This window comes from Netta rufina (assembly GCF_964035555.1).
Source record: "Netta rufina genome assembly, chromosome: 2".
NCBI classification, from domain to species: domain Eukaryota; kingdom Metazoa; phylum Chordata; class Aves; order Anseriformes; family Anatidae; genus Netta; species Netta rufina.
In genome coordinates, this window is record NC_140124.1 from 30,615,353 (window position 1) to 30,634,701 (window position 19,349).

Here is a 19,349-nt window from a genome sequence, read left to right on the forward strand (position 1 = left end):
TCAATGCATTAGATTACTGATTTTACCTTTTACTATTTAAGAACAAAGCAACAGCAACAAAAACAAACAAACAAAACAACAACAAAAATCAATCAAACAAACAAAAAAGCCAAACATGTTTATCTTGTCCAGTAAATTAAATTAGTTAATCATATTTGGTTTCCATTGTGATCCATTCGATAGCACTTCTATACCATTATTTTTTCAGAAAACTTCTACACATTAAGTTGAACTCATTACTCATGGACCTTATAGGAACTATTCACCGTACACTAAATTAGGGACAAATATACACCTTAGCAAACTTATGGCCTTGGGAATTTTTTTATTTTTTTATTTTATTTTTTTACTTGCCAGGAGTAATCTTCCTCCTACTCCACAAAATAGCCACAAAAACAAAATTATTTTCCCATTGCAAAGACTTGTACACATTACAGTCAACTAAATTTTGTTAAAATGCTTTTTAAAATCAAAATCTTATTTTTTGGTCAAGAAAATACCTTTTAGTTTTAAGGATCAGATTTCTAAATTCATTTTAAACTGCTAAGCTATTGAAAACATTTTAAATAAACCTTTTTTACATGTTTTCTTCTGCATTCCTTTTTTGTTTATTTCAATGAGACCAAAGCACAAAATGTGGAAAAGGCTGGCATAAGTAAATGGAATAATGAAATATGGAAAAAATAAAGGATCAATAAAGGATCACGGGGCATCCACAGCTTCTCTGGGCAACATGTTGAAGTGCATCACCACTCTCATAGTAAAGATTGTTTTCCTCATGTGGAATGTAAACTCTATTTAAAACTGTTACTTTTTGTCCACTTGAATATCTTATCTATTGTCTAATGCTATCACTTATTTATCACATTGTCCAAAAGATATTAGGTACTTTCAACTGCCACCCATTGGACTTTTGTCTTAAATAGTTTTTGCTTTAAGAGACATATATGTCCTCTAGATTTTCAAGATATGTTTTTTCAAGATAAGCTTTTGATATTGATATAGTAATCACAGGTGTACTGCTTCTTAAAACAAGTACATAAACTTGTATGTATTTTTATTAATGTTACTTGCCTTTTTAATCATCTTGTTTAATTTCCTTATCGACTACTTACATTTCAAAAAGCATAGATGTTTCTGAATCTGGCTGTCTTCTTAGGTAAGAGTTGATTGAGGTAGGGACTTCAGGACTGAGCCACAATATCTCACCTGGTACTGACAGCCAATGGGCTGTGGATGGCTTCGTGCCAGAAACAGGATTCCTTTTCATGAAAGAGTGAAGCCTCCACAATGTCACTTTTTTTTTTTTTTTTTTTTTTTTTTTTTTTAAGAAAACAGCAGAAGTCAAAGCTAAAGAAGCTAACCTGCATGCAGCACAGGAGTGTCCTACTAAAATCATGCTTTCTTTGCGCCTCTTGTGATTTGGAAATAGGTCCCATGGTTTTGAAAGGGAGGGAGATGCCAAATACCATATACTTCCACAACAAGCATCAGCTTTACTGAACTAATCTTCTGATTAAAATAAAATAAAATAAAATAAAATAAAATAAAATAAAATAAAATAAAATAAAATAAAATAAAATAAAATAAAATAAATAAAATATTGGCCTCTGTAGTGATTTCAATTCTCTTTTGCCAGCCTCCATAAGGTGTCAAAATGTTTCCTACTCCTTTCTTGTCTGTTTTCACCCATGTTACTCCTGGTTTATAGTAGCACTTTTTCTGCTTTGGTAAGGAAGGAAGACAAACATGGGAAAAGAGATGCCTTAAGAAACCTGAATTCTATGAGTATGGTAAAGGGCATAGATTTCATTTTTTTCCTAAATGAGAAAATTAAACAGAAACTAATGCGTGTCAAAGATCACACAGACAAGGAATAATCTACTGCCACAATTAATATGAACAGGGATTGATTCAGTTGATATTTTCCAAATACAATTTGACATCTCATAAAAATTACAGCTAAACCAACAGAAACTAATTTCTGTTTTTCATAGGTGTCTATCAGGTTATAAACGCACCTAACTTATTGGTTGTAATAAATGCATAACGGAAGGATATAGTTTAATATGAGCCACAGACCTGAATCACCTGTGAAAATAAACTGAAATAGGGTATTTCTGTCTGTCAGTAAAAGTCCTGAAACATTTTGTGGCTTTTGAAAAATTAGATTTTTAGTGTTTTTTGACCAAAGGCCTTTTTTTTTTTTTTTTTTTAAACTTCTCTCATGATGATGTCTAGATGAGCATGGCCTAGTCATAGAAAAATTTCTCCCAGTCCATTTAAGGCAACATCTGACTCATTCCATTGACATGATAGGATTGGATTGAACCAAAATTCCAAAAATTGTTTTCTCTTGATTTATTGGGATCCTATCTTTATCCACAATTAAAAAAAAAAAAAAAAACCTTTTTTTTTTTTAATTTATTTTCTCCTTTCTCATTTAAATGAGCTATTATTATATTTATTTCAATACCTGAGTGTTATTCGGAGATTTAAAGAAAAATCTTTGGAAAATTTGTGATATTATTTCAGATTGCCATATATACAGTGTGATAATGCAGAGAAGCAATGAAGAAACAAATAAAAAAGAGATGGACATCAGATAGCAGAAATTCTATCTATTGAATTCTATTCAATCAGATAGAAAAAATACAGTTAAATGAAAGTACATAGTTATTTAAGTCACACAGCTGTTTTCAGTCTAGGACACGCACCATTTATTTAATAATTATAGAAATTCTTTATCTGTATCAATAGCCCCTTCTGATTTTGGTGCTTAAGATCTTTTATTACTATTAAAATATGGTATAGTATAATCCTTATTCAAAGTGTTTAGAATTCTGTACTATTTTACATAAAAGGTCAACAGCTTACCGAATATACGGGAACTAGGGAAGTCTGAGACAAAAAGTAGGTACTTTTGATATTTGTGATTCGGTATACTGTCTATGAAGGAATATATGAGCTACCTGAGTTAAAATGAAATGGACCATGCCTGATATTCTAATAGGAAAGAAGAAAAAAAATTGACATGATAAATATTGAAGAAGGCCAAAGCGTTAATACAGGAAACTTCTCTGAACATTGTTGTACTGGGTCTGGCTGGAATGTTAACTTTCCCGGCAGCAGCCCTTTCAGTGCCTTGAAACAACAAGTTAAAGTTTGGGAAAATATAAGGGATCATACTTTGGCTATGAATGTTCGCTCTAGGCTGAAACATGACATACAAAGGTTCAGCAAAGCACAATAATTATTTTTAATTATTAAATTCAATTTGAGTTATTTCTTTAAACAACAACAGCAAAAACTCAAACCTAGCTAGACTGAAATAAAATATCTTCCCTCAGGAAGTTTCATACAATTTTTGTTTCCTATTATTTAAATATCATGTATCTTTTCTTTCATAAAACATTAAATTGTGCACAAGACATTCAGTGTGATGAAAAAAAGAAATCGATTACTATAGAACAAAGCGTTTTTACTGTATCTTACTAGATTTTATTTTTCTGAAGGACGAAGATGTGTAATTGAAAGTAGTGAAGTTATGGTTTCCAAACATTCTTGACTAGTCAATATAGGCCCAAATTCTGCCTAAGGAAATACGAATACTGATAAGTAGTAATAGAAATCTGAGGATAAATTGATCATTTGTTAACAAATCCTCTTGCATTTTGGAAAACAATTTAAGAAAACTATTACATCTTCTAGTGGCAGAATATGACTGATGAAAGGCATCTCCACTGGACCCCCTAATGACACAAAGTGCCACACTGTATCAGCAGCCAGCACAGGCTCCCAGAGCAGCTGGAGATGATGAATCTCGTAGTGTTCAGATGAAGGTTTAGCAGCAGTCACTGAACCAGGATCACATTTTCCATAATGTGGCAGGCCCGCATTGTTGAGGAGCTATGTTGAGGAACTATGATGGAACTGGGAATTACATAAATGATTTTTGTTTTAGTAGAATGTAAGATACTGTTAAAATTCAGTAAAATGACTATTTGAAAAAATATCAGAGATGTCAAACCTCTAAAACAGTTGAATTGTAGCAGTTATCACACACACACACACACACACACAAAAAGTGTAATTGTTAAACATCAGTTTAACTTCATCAAAAATACTGGCTAATATAAACCTCCATGGCTACAATAGCTGCTGTTATTTCCCTTGCTTTCCCTTCTTTTGTCTGTTAGGTCCTTGTCCTTGAGAGCAGGAAACATGTTAATAAGTGGTGTAACCCTATTTCTGTTTTGACATCAGTTTTGATCTTAAAGCCTAACTTCAACATTTTTCAGTTGATTTCATTTGCACTACAAATTCAACAATATCAACATTAAGAATATCTCCTTTGTAAACAAAGATCTATGATTAGATCAATTGGATCAGTATAAAAGATACATTGTTTTCCTACTGATACAATAATTTAGTAGTAAAGGGTACTTATCATTTTATTGTGACTGAAATTTATTCCTGTTTAGACTATGGTCTAAACTTACACTTGCACATACACTATGAAAATTTCCTCTAATGTGAGACACATATTAATGGTTTTAGAAATTTGCCCAATAGAACTGTAATGCCAACAGTAGAAGTTTGTTATTGGGCCACTGTAAGTACTTAGTAGTTTTAAGTACATCTTAGTTTTATTATTATTATTTTTTTTAATTATTATTATTGTTCTTTTTTTTTTTTTGTTAAGCAAGCACACAGAAAAGAGAAAATAAAAACAGTATTTAAAAAAATAGCAAATAAAAATATATATATGTTTTTCCAAAATAAATTTCCTATAGATGGCATAATGAAACTACAGAGGGAAAAAAGCATCTGAGTAGTGAGAGTAATCAAGGGAGTAAGAGGGTTGCAGAGGTAATTAGCCTGCAGCCCAGCAGGGGCTACTGACATACATGCTACTGCCATATAACATGCAAAACCTTTAAACACCTCTACTGTAGTGAGAATGAAAGGCTGTCCAACTACCTGAGAAGTATGGAAAACTACTTACAAATTACACTGGGTAATTAACTCTATATGTATGTAAAATACATTTTGCCTATATACCCACAAAACAAATAAATAGGTGTAGTCATAAGCAAATAGCTATTAGATAACTAAATAACATTTTTCATCTGAGAACTACTTGCATTAAAAAGGAAACAATATCTTAAGTTTTAACTCTAAATGGTCTTTAAGAAGTACTGTAGTTTGGATATTTTTCTCTAAAATATTTATCTTAGAAATAAAATCAGTTTCAGTATCTGCCAGAAATATTTAATAAGCTGCAAGACAGGAAAATATTGTATTAAAATATTAAAAAGTTCTGATTCCTTACAGTTATTATTATTATTATTTTTAATCTAATTGGGACCAACTGGCCTCATTGCTTCTTATAAACTTAGCAATATATATTCAGCAAAAGGAATAAAAATGAACAGATGTTTCTCCTTAAAGAATTCAGACAAAGATTTTTCTTACACAATAAATCAGCTGCTAGTAGATTTCCAGGACACTGCTCCAGGCTAACTGTTTAGGTATGGCTTAAAAACCTAGTTTACCTCTGTATGTATCCAAAACTGGTAAAGTAGATTAAACTGTAGATGAACAGCAAACACTGATGGTGGAATGAAAAGAGCCATTGGCAAGTTGAACATCTGAAAAATTAAAAAGAAAATATACATTATATTTATCGCACTAAAGTTGTGGTGATATAATGAAGTACAATTTCAGGAGCTCAAAGCACTGCATAAGATCATTTAATTTCATCTTCTAAAACCTCTGTAATGTGGACATTATATAGAGTACATACTGATTATTATGTTACTGCTAGACATGGAATAGCAGGTGGGACAAATTTCAGTGAAAGTGATTTACCAAAAGTCATAAAGAGAGCAAGCAGCAAAATCAAGAAAAGAACTTAAAAATCCTGAGATGAGACATTTATTCTTTGCACTATATGTAGCATGCAGCAACGTATCCTTGACATGAAGGCTTTACTTAAAGGGGAGAATTATCACAGAATAAGCAAGGTGGGAATTTATAGCATTATAGCCTTTCCATCTGAACTCCCTCCATGAGCATCATGAGGGTAAGGCACTTTGCTCCACTTTCAAAATTAATTATAATTTCTCACCCTAACTTCCTCACAGCATCTCTCTTGATGCCCTGATATATTGCTGGGTTCTAAAGATGTGCTGGCATGAAAATAGTTTCAGCAAATTACCTCCTTAGGAAACAATGTTTTCTTACAGAGTGGAGTCCCAGTAATTTCACAAATAGTTTCTTAACTGGCTGAGCAATAGGATGAGACTTACAAGACATTCACATGTTAAGAAGTCAGTCTTCTTTCATCAGAGCAAAGGTGTTTTGTTGTTTTGTTTGTTTTTTTTTTCTTTTTTTCTACCTTACCTTGTGTTACACCAGCTGCTCTGAGAAATTAATCCTTCCCTAAAGCACAGATTCAAATTCCTATTGTCCTTCTCACAAAATCAACTCTTTGAATATCAGAGAAAGCAATAAGATAGCCACGACAGGCCTCCTGAGCCCTGTCTTAAATTCTTTTAGCATAGGTCTGCAAAAAAAAATGGCACGTACATGTATTATACAGTATTTAATTATGAAATTCCCACAGTTTTTGTCAAGAGATCTACCCATTAGGTAAGACATCAAGCTGGGGCTATGAAACAAATGCATCCCCATCCCTTTGATGTGACTGATGCTCTGGAGAAAATCACCACAGTAGTTTCTCACTGTCAAGAGTACTAAGGCCCTCCAATCCCAGCTTGGTCTGCTGGCTTCAACACTGGAACAAGACCAAAGCACTGGAAAGAAACCTTGTTTTAATCAGTCTGATCCTTGAAGACTGAAGCACTTCTGAAATATTTATGAAACAAACAACAAAAAAAGAAAATATATTCATGTGAAATTTTCACATTCAATCCCTAAGAATCATTTGGTCTAGTTAAACTCACAAGAGTTCATATCAGCTCTTACTGAAGGTGGGAGCTAGTAAATGCCATCGAAGGTGGCATGAAATTTCATTTAGGCATGAAATTTTGGAGTAGAGGTATGTATTAGTTAAATATTTAATGCAGATCTTATGCACCAAATAAAAGAACTATTTTCTAACACATGATTCTCCATGATCTGAGACAGAAATCCAGTGTAAGAGAACAAGTCCTACGAGGAGCGGCTGAGGGAGCTGGGCTTGTTCAGCCTGGAGAAAAGGAGGCTCAGGGGCGACCTTATTGCTCTCTATAGATACCTCAAAGGAGGCTGTAGTGAGGTGGGGGTTGGTTTGTTCTCCCACGTGCCTGGTGACAGGACGAGGGGGAATGGGCTAAAGTTGCGCCAGGGGAGTTTTAGGTTAGATGTTAGGAAGAACTTCTTTACCGAAAGGGTTGTTAGGCATTGGAACAGTCTGCCCAGGGAAGTGGTGGAGTCACCATCCCTGGAAGTCTTTAAAAGACGTTTAGATGTAGAGCTTAGGTTTAGTGGGGACTGTTAGCGTTAGGTCAGAGGTTGGACTCGATGATCTTGAGGTCTCCTCCAACCTAGAAATTCTGTGTGATTCTGTGATTCTGTAAATCTCCCACAATTTAGAAGAAATAACCTCAACACTGACATAGAGTCAGTCTCTTGTCTGAGATCCTTTGGCTTCCTGCCACCAACCTTAGCCCTCTTAGTATTTAATTATTAAAAGTGGGGGAAGCTCTAAAAAGAAAAGATTGGAAGATATTTGTCTCACAACATCTAGGGTGCTGGCATGGTTTTTCTCAAAGGTCATCTTGCAATGAAGCCAATGAAGAAGTAGGACACACGGCTGGTAAAGCTAATGCAGTTTTCTCTTATTACTGCTTGTACCTGTCTAATGACATGATAAAACTAGGAAATTTTCAAAAGGAATGGAAAGAAAGTTGAAAATAAAATAAAAATAAAAAATAAAAATAATAAAATAAAAAACAAAACAAAACAAAACAAAATTGTGTTCAGATCATGCATGGAATTGGTTGCTGGATTTAAAATAGAGTTAAAAATTATATGCTTTTTCCCTAAAATTAACATATGCAATTTGACCGTATTTACAGGTGACTCAGGCAAAGGAAGGTTCATATTCAATAAGTACTAGAAGTACTACTTAGAAGTACTTCTAAGTACTGCTACCACCTCCTAAGTTGTGAGATGAGGAAAATTTTATATAAATGTATAGGTAAATTTCAGATTGACAAGGGAGAATGCTTTCCTAACTGCCTCATGTTTCCTTGCAATGTAAACTTAATTTTGGACAGAATCACAGAATCACAAAATCACAGAATTTCTAGGTTGGAAGAGACCTCAAGATCATCGAGTCCAACCTCTGACCTAACGCTAGCAGTCCCCACTAAACCATATCCCTAAGCTCTACATCTAAACGTCTTTTGAAGACTTCCAGGGATGGTGACTCCACCACTTCCCTGGGCAGCCTGTTCCCATGCCTCACAACCCTTTCAGTAAAGAAGTTCTTCCTAACATCTAACCTAAAACTCCCCTGGTGCAACTTTAGCCCATCCCCTCGTCCTGTCACCAGGCACGTGGGAGAACAAACCAACCCCCACCTCACTACAGCCTCCCTTGAGGTACCTATAGAGAGCGATAAGGTCGCCCCTGAGCCTCCTCTTCTCCAGGCTGAACAAGCCCAGCTCCCTCAGCCGCTCCTCGTAGGACTTGTTCTCCAGGCCCCTCACCAGCTTCGTTGCCCTTCTCTGCACCCGCTCAAGCACCTTGATGTCCTTCTTGTAGCGAGGGGCCCAAAACTGAACGCAGTACTCGAGGTGCGGCCTCACCAGAGCTGAGTACAGGGGGACGATCACCTCCCTAGCCCTGCTGGTCACACTGTTTCTGATACAAGCCAGGATGCCGTTGGCCTTCTTGGCCACCTGAGCACACTGCTGGCTCATATTCAGCCGACTATAAACCGATCACTCCCAGGTCCTTCTCTGCCTGGCAGCTTTCCAACCATTCCTCTCCCAGCCTGTAGCTCTGCTTGGGGTTATTGCGCCCCAGGTGCAGGACCCGGCACTTGGCCTTGTTGAACTTCATGCAGTTGACCTCAGCCCATCGGTGCAGCCTATCCAGATCCTCCTGCAGAGCTTTCCTACCCTCAAGCAGATCGACACACGCACCTAACTTGGTGTCATCTGCGAACTTACTGAGGGTGCACTCAATGCCCTCGTCCAGATCATCGATGAAGATATTAAAGAGGACCGGCCCCAGCACCGAGCCCTGGGGGATGCCACTAGTGACTGGCCTCCAACTGGACTTGACTCCATTCACCACGACTCTTTGGGCCCGGCTATCCAGCCAGTTTCTAACCCAATGAAGCGTGCGCCAGTCCAAGTCAAGAGCAGCCAGTTTCTTGAGGAGAATGCTGTGGGAGACGGTGTCAAAAGCCTTGCTGAAGTCAAGGTAGACCACATCCACAGCCTTTCCCTCGTCCACCCAGAATGTCACTTTGTCATAGAAGGAGATCAGGTTCGTCAAGCAGGATCTGCCTTTCATAAACCCATGCTGACTGGGCCTGATCGCCTGCTTGCCCTGCAAGTGCTGCGTGATGACTCTTAGGAGGATCTGCTCCATGAGCTTCCCTGGCACTGAGGTCAAACTGACAGGCCCGTAGTTTCCCAGGTCTGCCCTCCGGCCCTTCTTGTAGATGGGTGTCACATTTGCTAGCCACCAGTCAACTGGGACCTCCCCCGATCACCAGGACTGCTGATAAATGATGGACAGTGGCTTGGCCAGCTCCTCTGCCAGTTCTCTCAGTACCCTTGGGTGGATCCCATCCGGCCCCATCGACTTGTGCACATCCAAGTGCCGTAGCAGGTCACCAACCAGTTCTTCATGGATAGTGAGGGCCACATCCTGCTCCCCATCCCCTTCCACCAGCTCAGGGTACTGAGTATCCAGAGAACAACCGGTATTGCCGCTAAAGACTGAGGCAAAGAAGGCATTGAGCACCTCCGCCTGTTCCTCATCTCTTGTAACTAAGTTTCCCCCCGCATCCAGTAAAGGATGGAGATTCTCCTTAGTCCTCCTTTTTGTGTTGATGTATTTATAGAAACGTAAAAAAGGACAGAAAGGATTTGAAAGGTCATTCACAAAATCAGAACCCGTAGGGAGAAATGAAAACTACTCTTAAAAAATTAAAAATAAAAAAATAAGTCTCCTACTTATGGTTCCACTGCAACAAGATCAATGTCAGTTAAAAAAAAAAAAAATCCCTAAGTACTTTTTCACTGGAAATGCCAATTCACCAAATCAAAACATTTCATGGGAACATACCAGCTTTCACTAATCTGTAGGAGAAAATATTTCCTGGCTCAAAGATGGAATTTCTGGTCAAAACTCAAGAAAAAATATTTATCACACTCATAGATCTTTTCGCACTTGTGGGTTCAGCAACAGAGATTGAGGCACAGCCACAGTAACTGATAACCTGATGGGAAAGGCACTTACTGACAGGGTGGAGAGGAATTTATATCTGGGGCTGCTGCATCACAACTATGCCTCAAGAATTAAAGCATCGGCCCTTTTGGAAGGATGTGTGTCCACCACATTATTACATGCTCTCTGAATTGGTCATGACCTATTTTTCTGTCTCTCTTTTGTAAGCAAAAGCTTATGAATGCTTCCACAAAGAAAGAAAGGGAAAAGTCTGAAGATCCTGAGGTTTAGCAGAAGGGCTGTTTCCTGCACAGATCCAGTGCTGAGCCCACCTCTCTCCAGGACGTGTCTCTGGGGCTACCTGTTGATCTTTCAGGCTCACCATCAGCACAAAGCAAAGGGGTTGTGGGGCACAGTGAGGATCCACAGGAAAACTGCCTCCATGGCAGCTCACATTGGGGTATACTTTTGTGATGATTCCTCAGGAAATAAAGGTAAATATAATAAAAGCATCCTTTACAGATCCAAGACCTGTCAGACTCCTCAATAGAAAAGAAGTCAAATTTGTGATTCTGTGCTGGAAAAAAGTGTTACCCATTACCTTTTTGAAATTTATATACAAACATTTCCACTGAATTAAAATCAACAGAGCATAATTGAAACCTTAGTACAGTTTAAAACTATCAAGTTATTATCACAATTACACTTCAACTAGGTGCTTCATCAATAGCAAAAAGGCATACAACCTTAGCATCCTGATGTTCTCTTAAAAATGAATATACATTCTTTCCATCTACTTCCTCCCCAAATGGGCTTCAAAACCATCTCTTGGTCTAACACTAGGTCTGCATCATCTCTCCTCTACTGGACAAAGGGAAATGTTTTGTGTGCAAATGACATGAAGTAATAGACATTTGGTTCCAATTTCAAGAGTACATTTCACACCACTGATTGTAGTTAAAGCACACTTTTCTCTTTTTCATTTCAAATCTTTTCAGTCACAGAATCACAGAATCACAGAATTTTCTAGGTTGGAAGAGACCTCAAGATCATCGAGTCCAACCTCTGACCTAACGCTAACAGTCCCCACTAAACCATTTCCCTAAGCTCTACATCTAGTCAGCACAAGCACAACCCATAGAGACTGATATTCTAATTTATTTATCTTATACTCCTTAACTTAAAACACATACATAGCTGGCAACAGAACAGTCTTAAAATCCCACATCATCCACCACAACTTTCTCACAGCGTCCACAAAACTGGATCTGAAGCTGCATTCAACAGTACAGATTCAGTGACATAAATCATTCCCAGAGAATAACTAAAGATTTCACTGGGTTTCAGCTTTGAAGCATCTATGTGGTTCTGGACAAGTCTGGCAGTCCAAAAAAAAAAAAAAAAAAGTGCAAGAATTAGCAGGAATAGTGCTTGTGCACATTTAGGCTTTGAAAGGTGTAGTAGTTTTCTTTCTCCAAAAGTTATGGGGAGAGGAAAATCCCCATATTTATACTAACAAAATGTGTTGGTTAATATAAAATATTGGCAGAAAAAAACTGCACACAAAAGTATTATAGATTCTATGTTGTTTTCCCTTTGTTCAAAACCAATCAATTTTAAATACACATATATTATTTGACAAGTGGTACTAGTGTGGTCCTGAGGATGGTCTCTAGAACCTAAGATGGCCAGATGCCTTGGCCTTCCTCAATATTTTGTACTCTCTGAGGTATCACCCTCAAAACCACTCAGGCAGACAAAATACTCATAAACATACCCATATGTACACACACAGGCTTTCTGTCTTTTTTGAATTATTGTTTTTGTTAAGCGTTTGTACATATGGTCCCAATGGGTAAAATGTTCAAAGTTAAATCTTTAACATGGCAGTACTTACACAGAAAGTGGGGCTGTGACAGAGATACTTTGACTATTGTTCATAATGGCCATTTAAATCTGCAGCACTGGTACTAAAATCAGATGACTATTTTATGAATAAAAATAATAATTTACAGAGAATATTTTAAGAAGCAAAACTAAGAGAGAGTTTTCACAAGTTCTAGAAAAGCTCAATTCTTTTTTGGAACCTACTGCTTAAACTTATCTAATGTTATATGCTTGAAACAACTAAGAACAACAGGCTAAACCCATTCTCAGTTATGTGAACATAAATCCAAACTTCATTGAAGTTAATGGAGCTGCACTGGATTTGGATTTTTGTGAGTGCACACGCTTGGGTTTGAGTCATTTGCTCATAGGCTAGTCATAGAGATTCACAGAGGACTGTATGTTTATTCCACCATTATATCTCACTGCAGGACAGCTTTTATGTATTTTCTATCTATAAAAATATATTTAAAATTACTTCTGAAATTTAATCCTAAGAGTTCGAATTTTGAAGTTTTTATACTTCAAAAACAACCAAAAAAATGAAAAGAAAAAAAAAAAAACAACACTAAGAAACCACAATGAGTTTAAAAAAGCAGTCATAAGAGAATATGAGAGAGCAGCTGATAAAAAGCAGCAGTTACCTTGTGCCCAAAACTGGATAGTATTCTCAATTAAATCTTTAAATGAGTACTTATCTTAATTTCTATTTGATGCATACACAGATCATTATTTACAATACATTTTGTCTGAAATAAAGCTAGATAAAAGTGGCGGCATATTTCTTTGACTTACTGGAGTGCTGATGTATGACATGAGCAGATACAAAAATAAATCTGTTTGCACGTCCAAAGCAATCTTTTCTTATTTCTCTGCTCCTTTCAGCTACATGGACATATTCTAGAGTAGTTATACTATATTCTGATCTTCTCCTGCACTGATGCATGAATAACTAAATAATGTTTTTAAAAAGTCACATTTTTCCTGGAAAGTTATGAATTTATGAAAGAGTTAAAATTACCCTTCTTAAAATTAATCAGTGTATCACTTTTCAAGTTTGCTATAAAATGAATGTACTTTTAAAGCTTATGAAACTGAAGAATCTGAAAGTCATCTGTGCTTTTCAGTGTTTAACGTATAAAATAATTTACATGTTTTTATTTGAAGGGAAATATTTTCACTTTTACTAAATCTTGGTGATATTAAGTTGTTTTTCAAATCTTGTGCAACTTACCCAGGAGGTGTATTTCTGCAGTACAGATTGTCTCAAAGCCGTGAATAAATTGTAATCTTCAGAACTATGATGTACCTGGTGTGCTGCCCACAGTATGTTAACCTCTGCAAAACACATAATTTCTAATGAGGCATATACCAGAGAACAAAGCAACATTTGTTTCCTATGGCTTTTTTTTTTTTTTTTTTTTTCCTTAAGCTAAAAGGAACTAAATCCCCAATTTACTCTTTGCCATAATACAATGCCAATTTACAATTTACCATAATATAACATAGTATAGCAGGAAATAAAAACTAATGTCCAGTGATGAGTTTGGTTAGACTGGGTTAAATGTCAGCTGACTGTTTAAACAACTTAACTGATATCTACTGTTATGCTTATGGTTTTCACATAAAATCACATAAATCTTCAAGTCCACTTGTACCCCAGACCATGAAACGCAACTATTGCCTGCCCACTGCTTTTCCACAAATGGAAAAACAAATGGTTGTTTGCTCAAAACTGCTGGAAACTCCAGATTCAGCTAAAGGAGAGCAGTTACTCTATTGTGTTGTGGTTCTAAAAAGTTGCTGGAATAAGGGTAAAACTAATTTTAGTTGTGTTATGAAGTCATGAGACCTCTGATGTACTAAAATGAAGAAGAATATTTCAAAATCCTAATTTTGGATTAAATTAAATGAAGGCATTTTCCCTTTAAGTGCCTCATTGGAGTGGCCTCATTGCAGTAAATAATTATATCTGACCAGTCTTAAGTGGGAGGTTATCAACAGAAATGAAAGCCAGGAATGTTCACGGCCATCAGATATAGTGCTACAAGCTATGAAGAAGACATTAATTATAGCAAAATGTGAAAATGGGTGGTTAATGAAGACAAAATAATGTGTTTTTTTGGCATTATATAGCAGTATATATATATTTATATAATATATATTTATAATGAAACTAAATTCAAGGTCACATATATTTCAAAGGATGAAATATACACAGCCTCAGCTGATTACAGAAATTAAAAGTTATCTAGCTGACCATCAACTGCATGCTGCCATTGCCACTGACTTCTTACACCAGAGCAATTAGAGAAGTGCCCTTGGCAGATATTTGAAATTAATTCACAGAATGACCTTATAGTGTGTAAATGCCTGAAATTATCTAGTGCCAAGCTTACATCAAACAGTTTAGGTCTGGTGATTAACATGTTCTTGTAATTTGAAGCACTGCCAAAAAATCCCCTTAAAGAATCTTAAAATGTCTTCACCATTTAATATGACTGAACAGTCTTGTAACAGGAGTTAAAAGCCTTACGTTAGAAATTAAAATTTTAAAATACAATGAACTTTGATGGATTTTTGACAGACTACATGACAACATCATTTCTGAATGTCCTCTAAGTCCTTGAAAATCATTACCATTGCTGAATTAAAACTCTATCTTCATCTATCATAAACCTCATTTAATATTCAGTCTGAGAATTCTTCCTTTAAACGTATTTGTCCCTGAAACAGCAAATGTTCTCTGTATCAATAATTAGTAATCTCTATCTCTAATAATAATTATAATAATAAATAAATAAATAAAATATATATATATAAAAAAATCTTAACTTCTCTCTCTAATGAGCTCACTAGGAGATGAATTATTCAGGTGAGCTTCAGTACTCAATAATAATTTGTATTTGAAACGTTTCCCAAGACCTCGACAGAAGCTAAATGAGTGAATAAAGCATCTGAAAAGGTGGAGGTTAAAGACCTGTCTCCTTAGTTGTTTTAAAAGCATTTACTTCCTATCACAAACTGTGTGTAACACAAGCCTCCACTCAATGAAGTACAGCTGTACAAACAGGGTACAGTAACTGGATCTTGCTTCTTTCCCTCAGTCATTTTTCAGCATTGTGAAAAGTTCAAGGAAGGGAATCTATGATGATTTTTACAGTCTACTTTCATTCTAGTTAAGGTCAAACGGTTTTCAAAATGAATTACTAAACAGGCACTTTATTAGCATTCATTTTTCAGTTAAACTGCCTCTTACACTAGCTAAGTTACGGAACAAGGTAACTGAATATTGGTATAATGTTAATCTTTCAGATGTGCCAGTCAACTTAAATGATCTATCATTCAAAAATGTACCACAGGAATATTAGAGACATAAACAAACAATTATGTCACAAGCAATTAACTGCTTAGGCCATTTCTGACTTTTTCTGCTACAGTTAAATGAATTAAATTCTTCTCCTTAATCCTCTTTTTGCTGACACCAGTTGCACAGTCTATGTTAAATTCCTTGACCTAACAGCGCTGATGATCAGAAATATTTTTTGTCCTCAGTATTAATGGGAAGAAACTGATTATCTATAACTTTTATTTGAGCAGAAAAATAACATAATAAATAAGCGTGAAATGGATCACCCCAAAACTCAGTCTGTAACCATTAGGACATTAAAAATAATTATAGCCATTACTTCCTACAAATGTAAGAAACAGACGAAGCATTCATCAAAGAATACACCTGATTGCTTACTAACTATCCAAAACAGAAACAGAAAAGTTTGGGTCTATAAAAGGGTTGTGCTTTCACTTTTTCATTCATATGTAATAATGATTACTTGAAATAAAAAGAAAAACGTTATTTGAATTAGAATGAAATTATAAAAGACCGTCTTGTGCATTTTCTCATGTTTGTTACTATATAATGACCAAAAAGGAGAGCAAGAGTGAGATACAGCTAATTTTGAAACTTTTTTTTTTTTTTTAAGAAATCCACATACAAACCAGGAAGTATTATAGTAGGTTTTTTTTATATCTCTCCAGTTTAAATTCATAAGTGAAGACACAGGAATAAAAGTAGGCAATGGAATTGTCATGTAGACAATGCTCTAATGAAATTTTGACTGTTTTCTAAGTCAATATAATTAGTATACAAAATTATAAAAAAAAAAAAAAAAAAGCACAAAACCTCTATTTTTGATTCAGGAGAATTAACATCATAGAATCATAGGATAATTCATGCTGTAAAGGACTAGAAGAGATATCTAGTCTAACCTCCTGTTCACAACAAGAACAACTATGAGGTTTCTGAGGGTTAGCTGGGTCTTGGAAACCTCTGAAGACAGAAACCATACAAACTCTCTCCATAACATGTTCCTGATTGTCCTCACTGAGGAAAAGTTTTTTTCTTACATACAGCCAGAACCTGTTTTCTTCTCCATCGTCTCTTGTCTTCCCACCACGCACTTCTGCAAAAAGCCTGGCTCTATCTTCTTGACAAAAGATGTTTCATCTATGCTGCAAAGCTACTTTTAGGTCCCCTCCTACTCTCTGATCCAGTTCCCTCAGCCTCTCATTTTCTTTCTTTTATCAATAGAATTCATATATCAGACTAATGATAATAGTACAAAAGACAATTTTTTATTTTCCTTTAGGGTTACGATACAAATCTCCAAACTACTCTCAGCCCTCTGATTTTAGTAATTGCATGTATGAGTCTGTGTAGACTTGAAGAGCTAGAGAGAAAAACTGAGGGCCAGATGATAACCAGTCCATCATCCAGAACATTCTAGCATCAATTTTCTTTCCTTCTATTTAGATGGTACCATTCATTCTCTTGTAAAATTACAGGCTGATTATTTCAGGATTTATATTGTCTAGCAAGTGAAAAAATTCACTGATTCTGCACAGTGATAACAGCAATGTATTAAGCAATAATTAACTCCAGTAGTAAGATGTTGTTCTGTTCTTCCCTGTATCCAAACAGCACATCAGGTTTCCATCCAACAAAACACAAGAAAATCCATACCATCAAAGGAGACCCTTGCTGTGCTAGGTTATAATTTGTATAACTTTTCACAGAACTACCTGAAATGAAAATGCCATCTTTATCTTCTATTAGACATAGGTCTTCATTATGCAGAAGGAGACTACTAAATTTCCTTCCCACTTTAATCTTTCTTCCTTTTGGAAAAGCTGAAGAGAAGATGTTATCATTTCCTCCACCCCCCTTCTTCCCTCCTCATTACAAGTAATACATAAAAATTCAGTTTCACACACCATCACAACCGTATCACAGTGGTATGAATGATTCCACTTAGCTTTATTTTTTTATTTTTTTTTTCTACTTCAGATTTTCTGTTTTGGCATTAATCAAATCCCTTTCAATGGGACTAAAAGATAGATCCAACACCTGGGCCATATTTCACCACTGAAGTATTTCCCTTGTGGTGACAGAAACTGGTCACCATACACATAAGATTTCTCTTTAAGAATACATGACGTGGGAAGTTCAAAATGAGCCTTTGTTGTTGTTCATTTCCACAGCTTTCAGTGATTTCCACATCCCACTACATTTTGATTAACAACTGGAGAAAATATATTTGCCAAAATACCCCATTGTAATTTCAAGGAGCCATGTCATTGAAAACAGACATTTTTCACAATCCTCAAAATAATTGACATGGTAAAGATCTGATGGTTGGTAATTTCTTTGTAACCTAATTACATCTGAATTTCTGGACATAAGATAAACTGGGAAGAAAAACAAACAAACGAAACACCTACCAACAAACAGATAGTTTAGGAATGTTTCCATATAGTCTCGTATAGTCTCTGTTCTCTTTAAGTCAACACTGATTGTAGCTAAGCAAACAGGGCAAAGTTTCCCCTTAGCATCCAGTTAAAATTAAACAAAACATTCAGTTTGACTATGCTTGACACCTCTTACAAGATTCAGTGTTGAATTGAACTGGGTATAAACTAAGACAGGAATATTACTTGTCCTATGCCACAGGTTAACACTTTGTGATGAACTTCACAAAAACAAGCAAATGGCAAGAAACCCCTCACCCAGTGTGGCCCCTGCTAACCCCAGCATGACAACTGCTACTTCTTAGAGCAGCTGTGACCTGCTGATACTCAAATGCAGGTACTCGGTCTTGCATTCACCTACAAGTGGTAGTTAAGGGGTCATGTCATGAGTCTATTCTCCAGAAAGTGGAGGATATTGGCCTAGAAAGTGAAACTTCCAGTCCTTCTATATGCCTTTTACTCTCCCAATAAAGGTAAAATAGAGAGGAAGGAATACTACTTAATTTCTTCACTGAACTCTAGCTTCACTTACTCAAAAAACAACTGCGTGATTACTCACTACCTTCCTGCCCCGCTCTAATTGATTTGTTCCATTGATGCTTCTGAAACCTTTGAATGAATCCATTCTCATAGAGGGAGGTGTTTTTTTTAAAAGATTCACCTTCCCAGCTGGATTCTATATTTCCATTGGATGAAAAAACACTGAGACAGCCAGTGGTTTGTCACTGGGAAATACAATTAATGCTTGTTTGTTTTTTGTAAAAGCTGGCTAAAGAACTGTGTCCTGGGACACAGAGTGAATGCCTTTATTAAAATTGAGAAGTCACCTTCAAATTCATTCTATCTCACATGAAAACAGAAATCTTTATACGCTTATTCTGTAGACCCTCTTTTCTTGCTCTTCTGATCCAACTTTGCTTGATGTTTTTCATTTAAGTGTTCAGTAAGTGTTGCAAGATAGGTTATTTGCCAAAAGCCTCCACTTCCTTTGTATTACAAATTTAATTCTTATAGGAACAAATTATTCCCTCTGTTATGTTAATGTAAGCAAAGAGCTGCATGGGTTTAAAGAAAACAGGATAAGATCCAAGGAAATATCTGGAAGACATATATGCCACACACAAAGAAGAGCACATACAGGGAAACACACATCTTTCTTTCTTTCTTTTTTCTTTTTTCCTTTTTTTTTTTTTTTTTTTTAATAAGATCTTTTTCTTACATTGTGGCCTTGGCTA

The 19,349-nt window shown here is 35.9% G+C and overlaps 1 protein-coding gene across 1 annotated transcript in view; it reads right to left on the reverse strand.

Annotated features, from left to right (window-relative positions):
* AGMO (alkylglycerol monooxygenase) overlaps positions 1-19,349 on the reverse strand; it is a gene marked incomplete at both ends in the record, with an annotated part of 197,375 nt that overhangs the window by 104,555 nt on the left and 73,471 nt on the right. The window contains 2 exons of the mRNA XM_084283049.1: positions 5,559-5,654; positions 13,541-13,644. Coding sequence (XP_084139175.1) covers positions 5,559-5,654; positions 13,541-13,644 — 200 coding nt within the window. The remainder of the gene's footprint in view (positions 1-5,558; positions 5,655-13,540; positions 13,645-19,349) is intronic.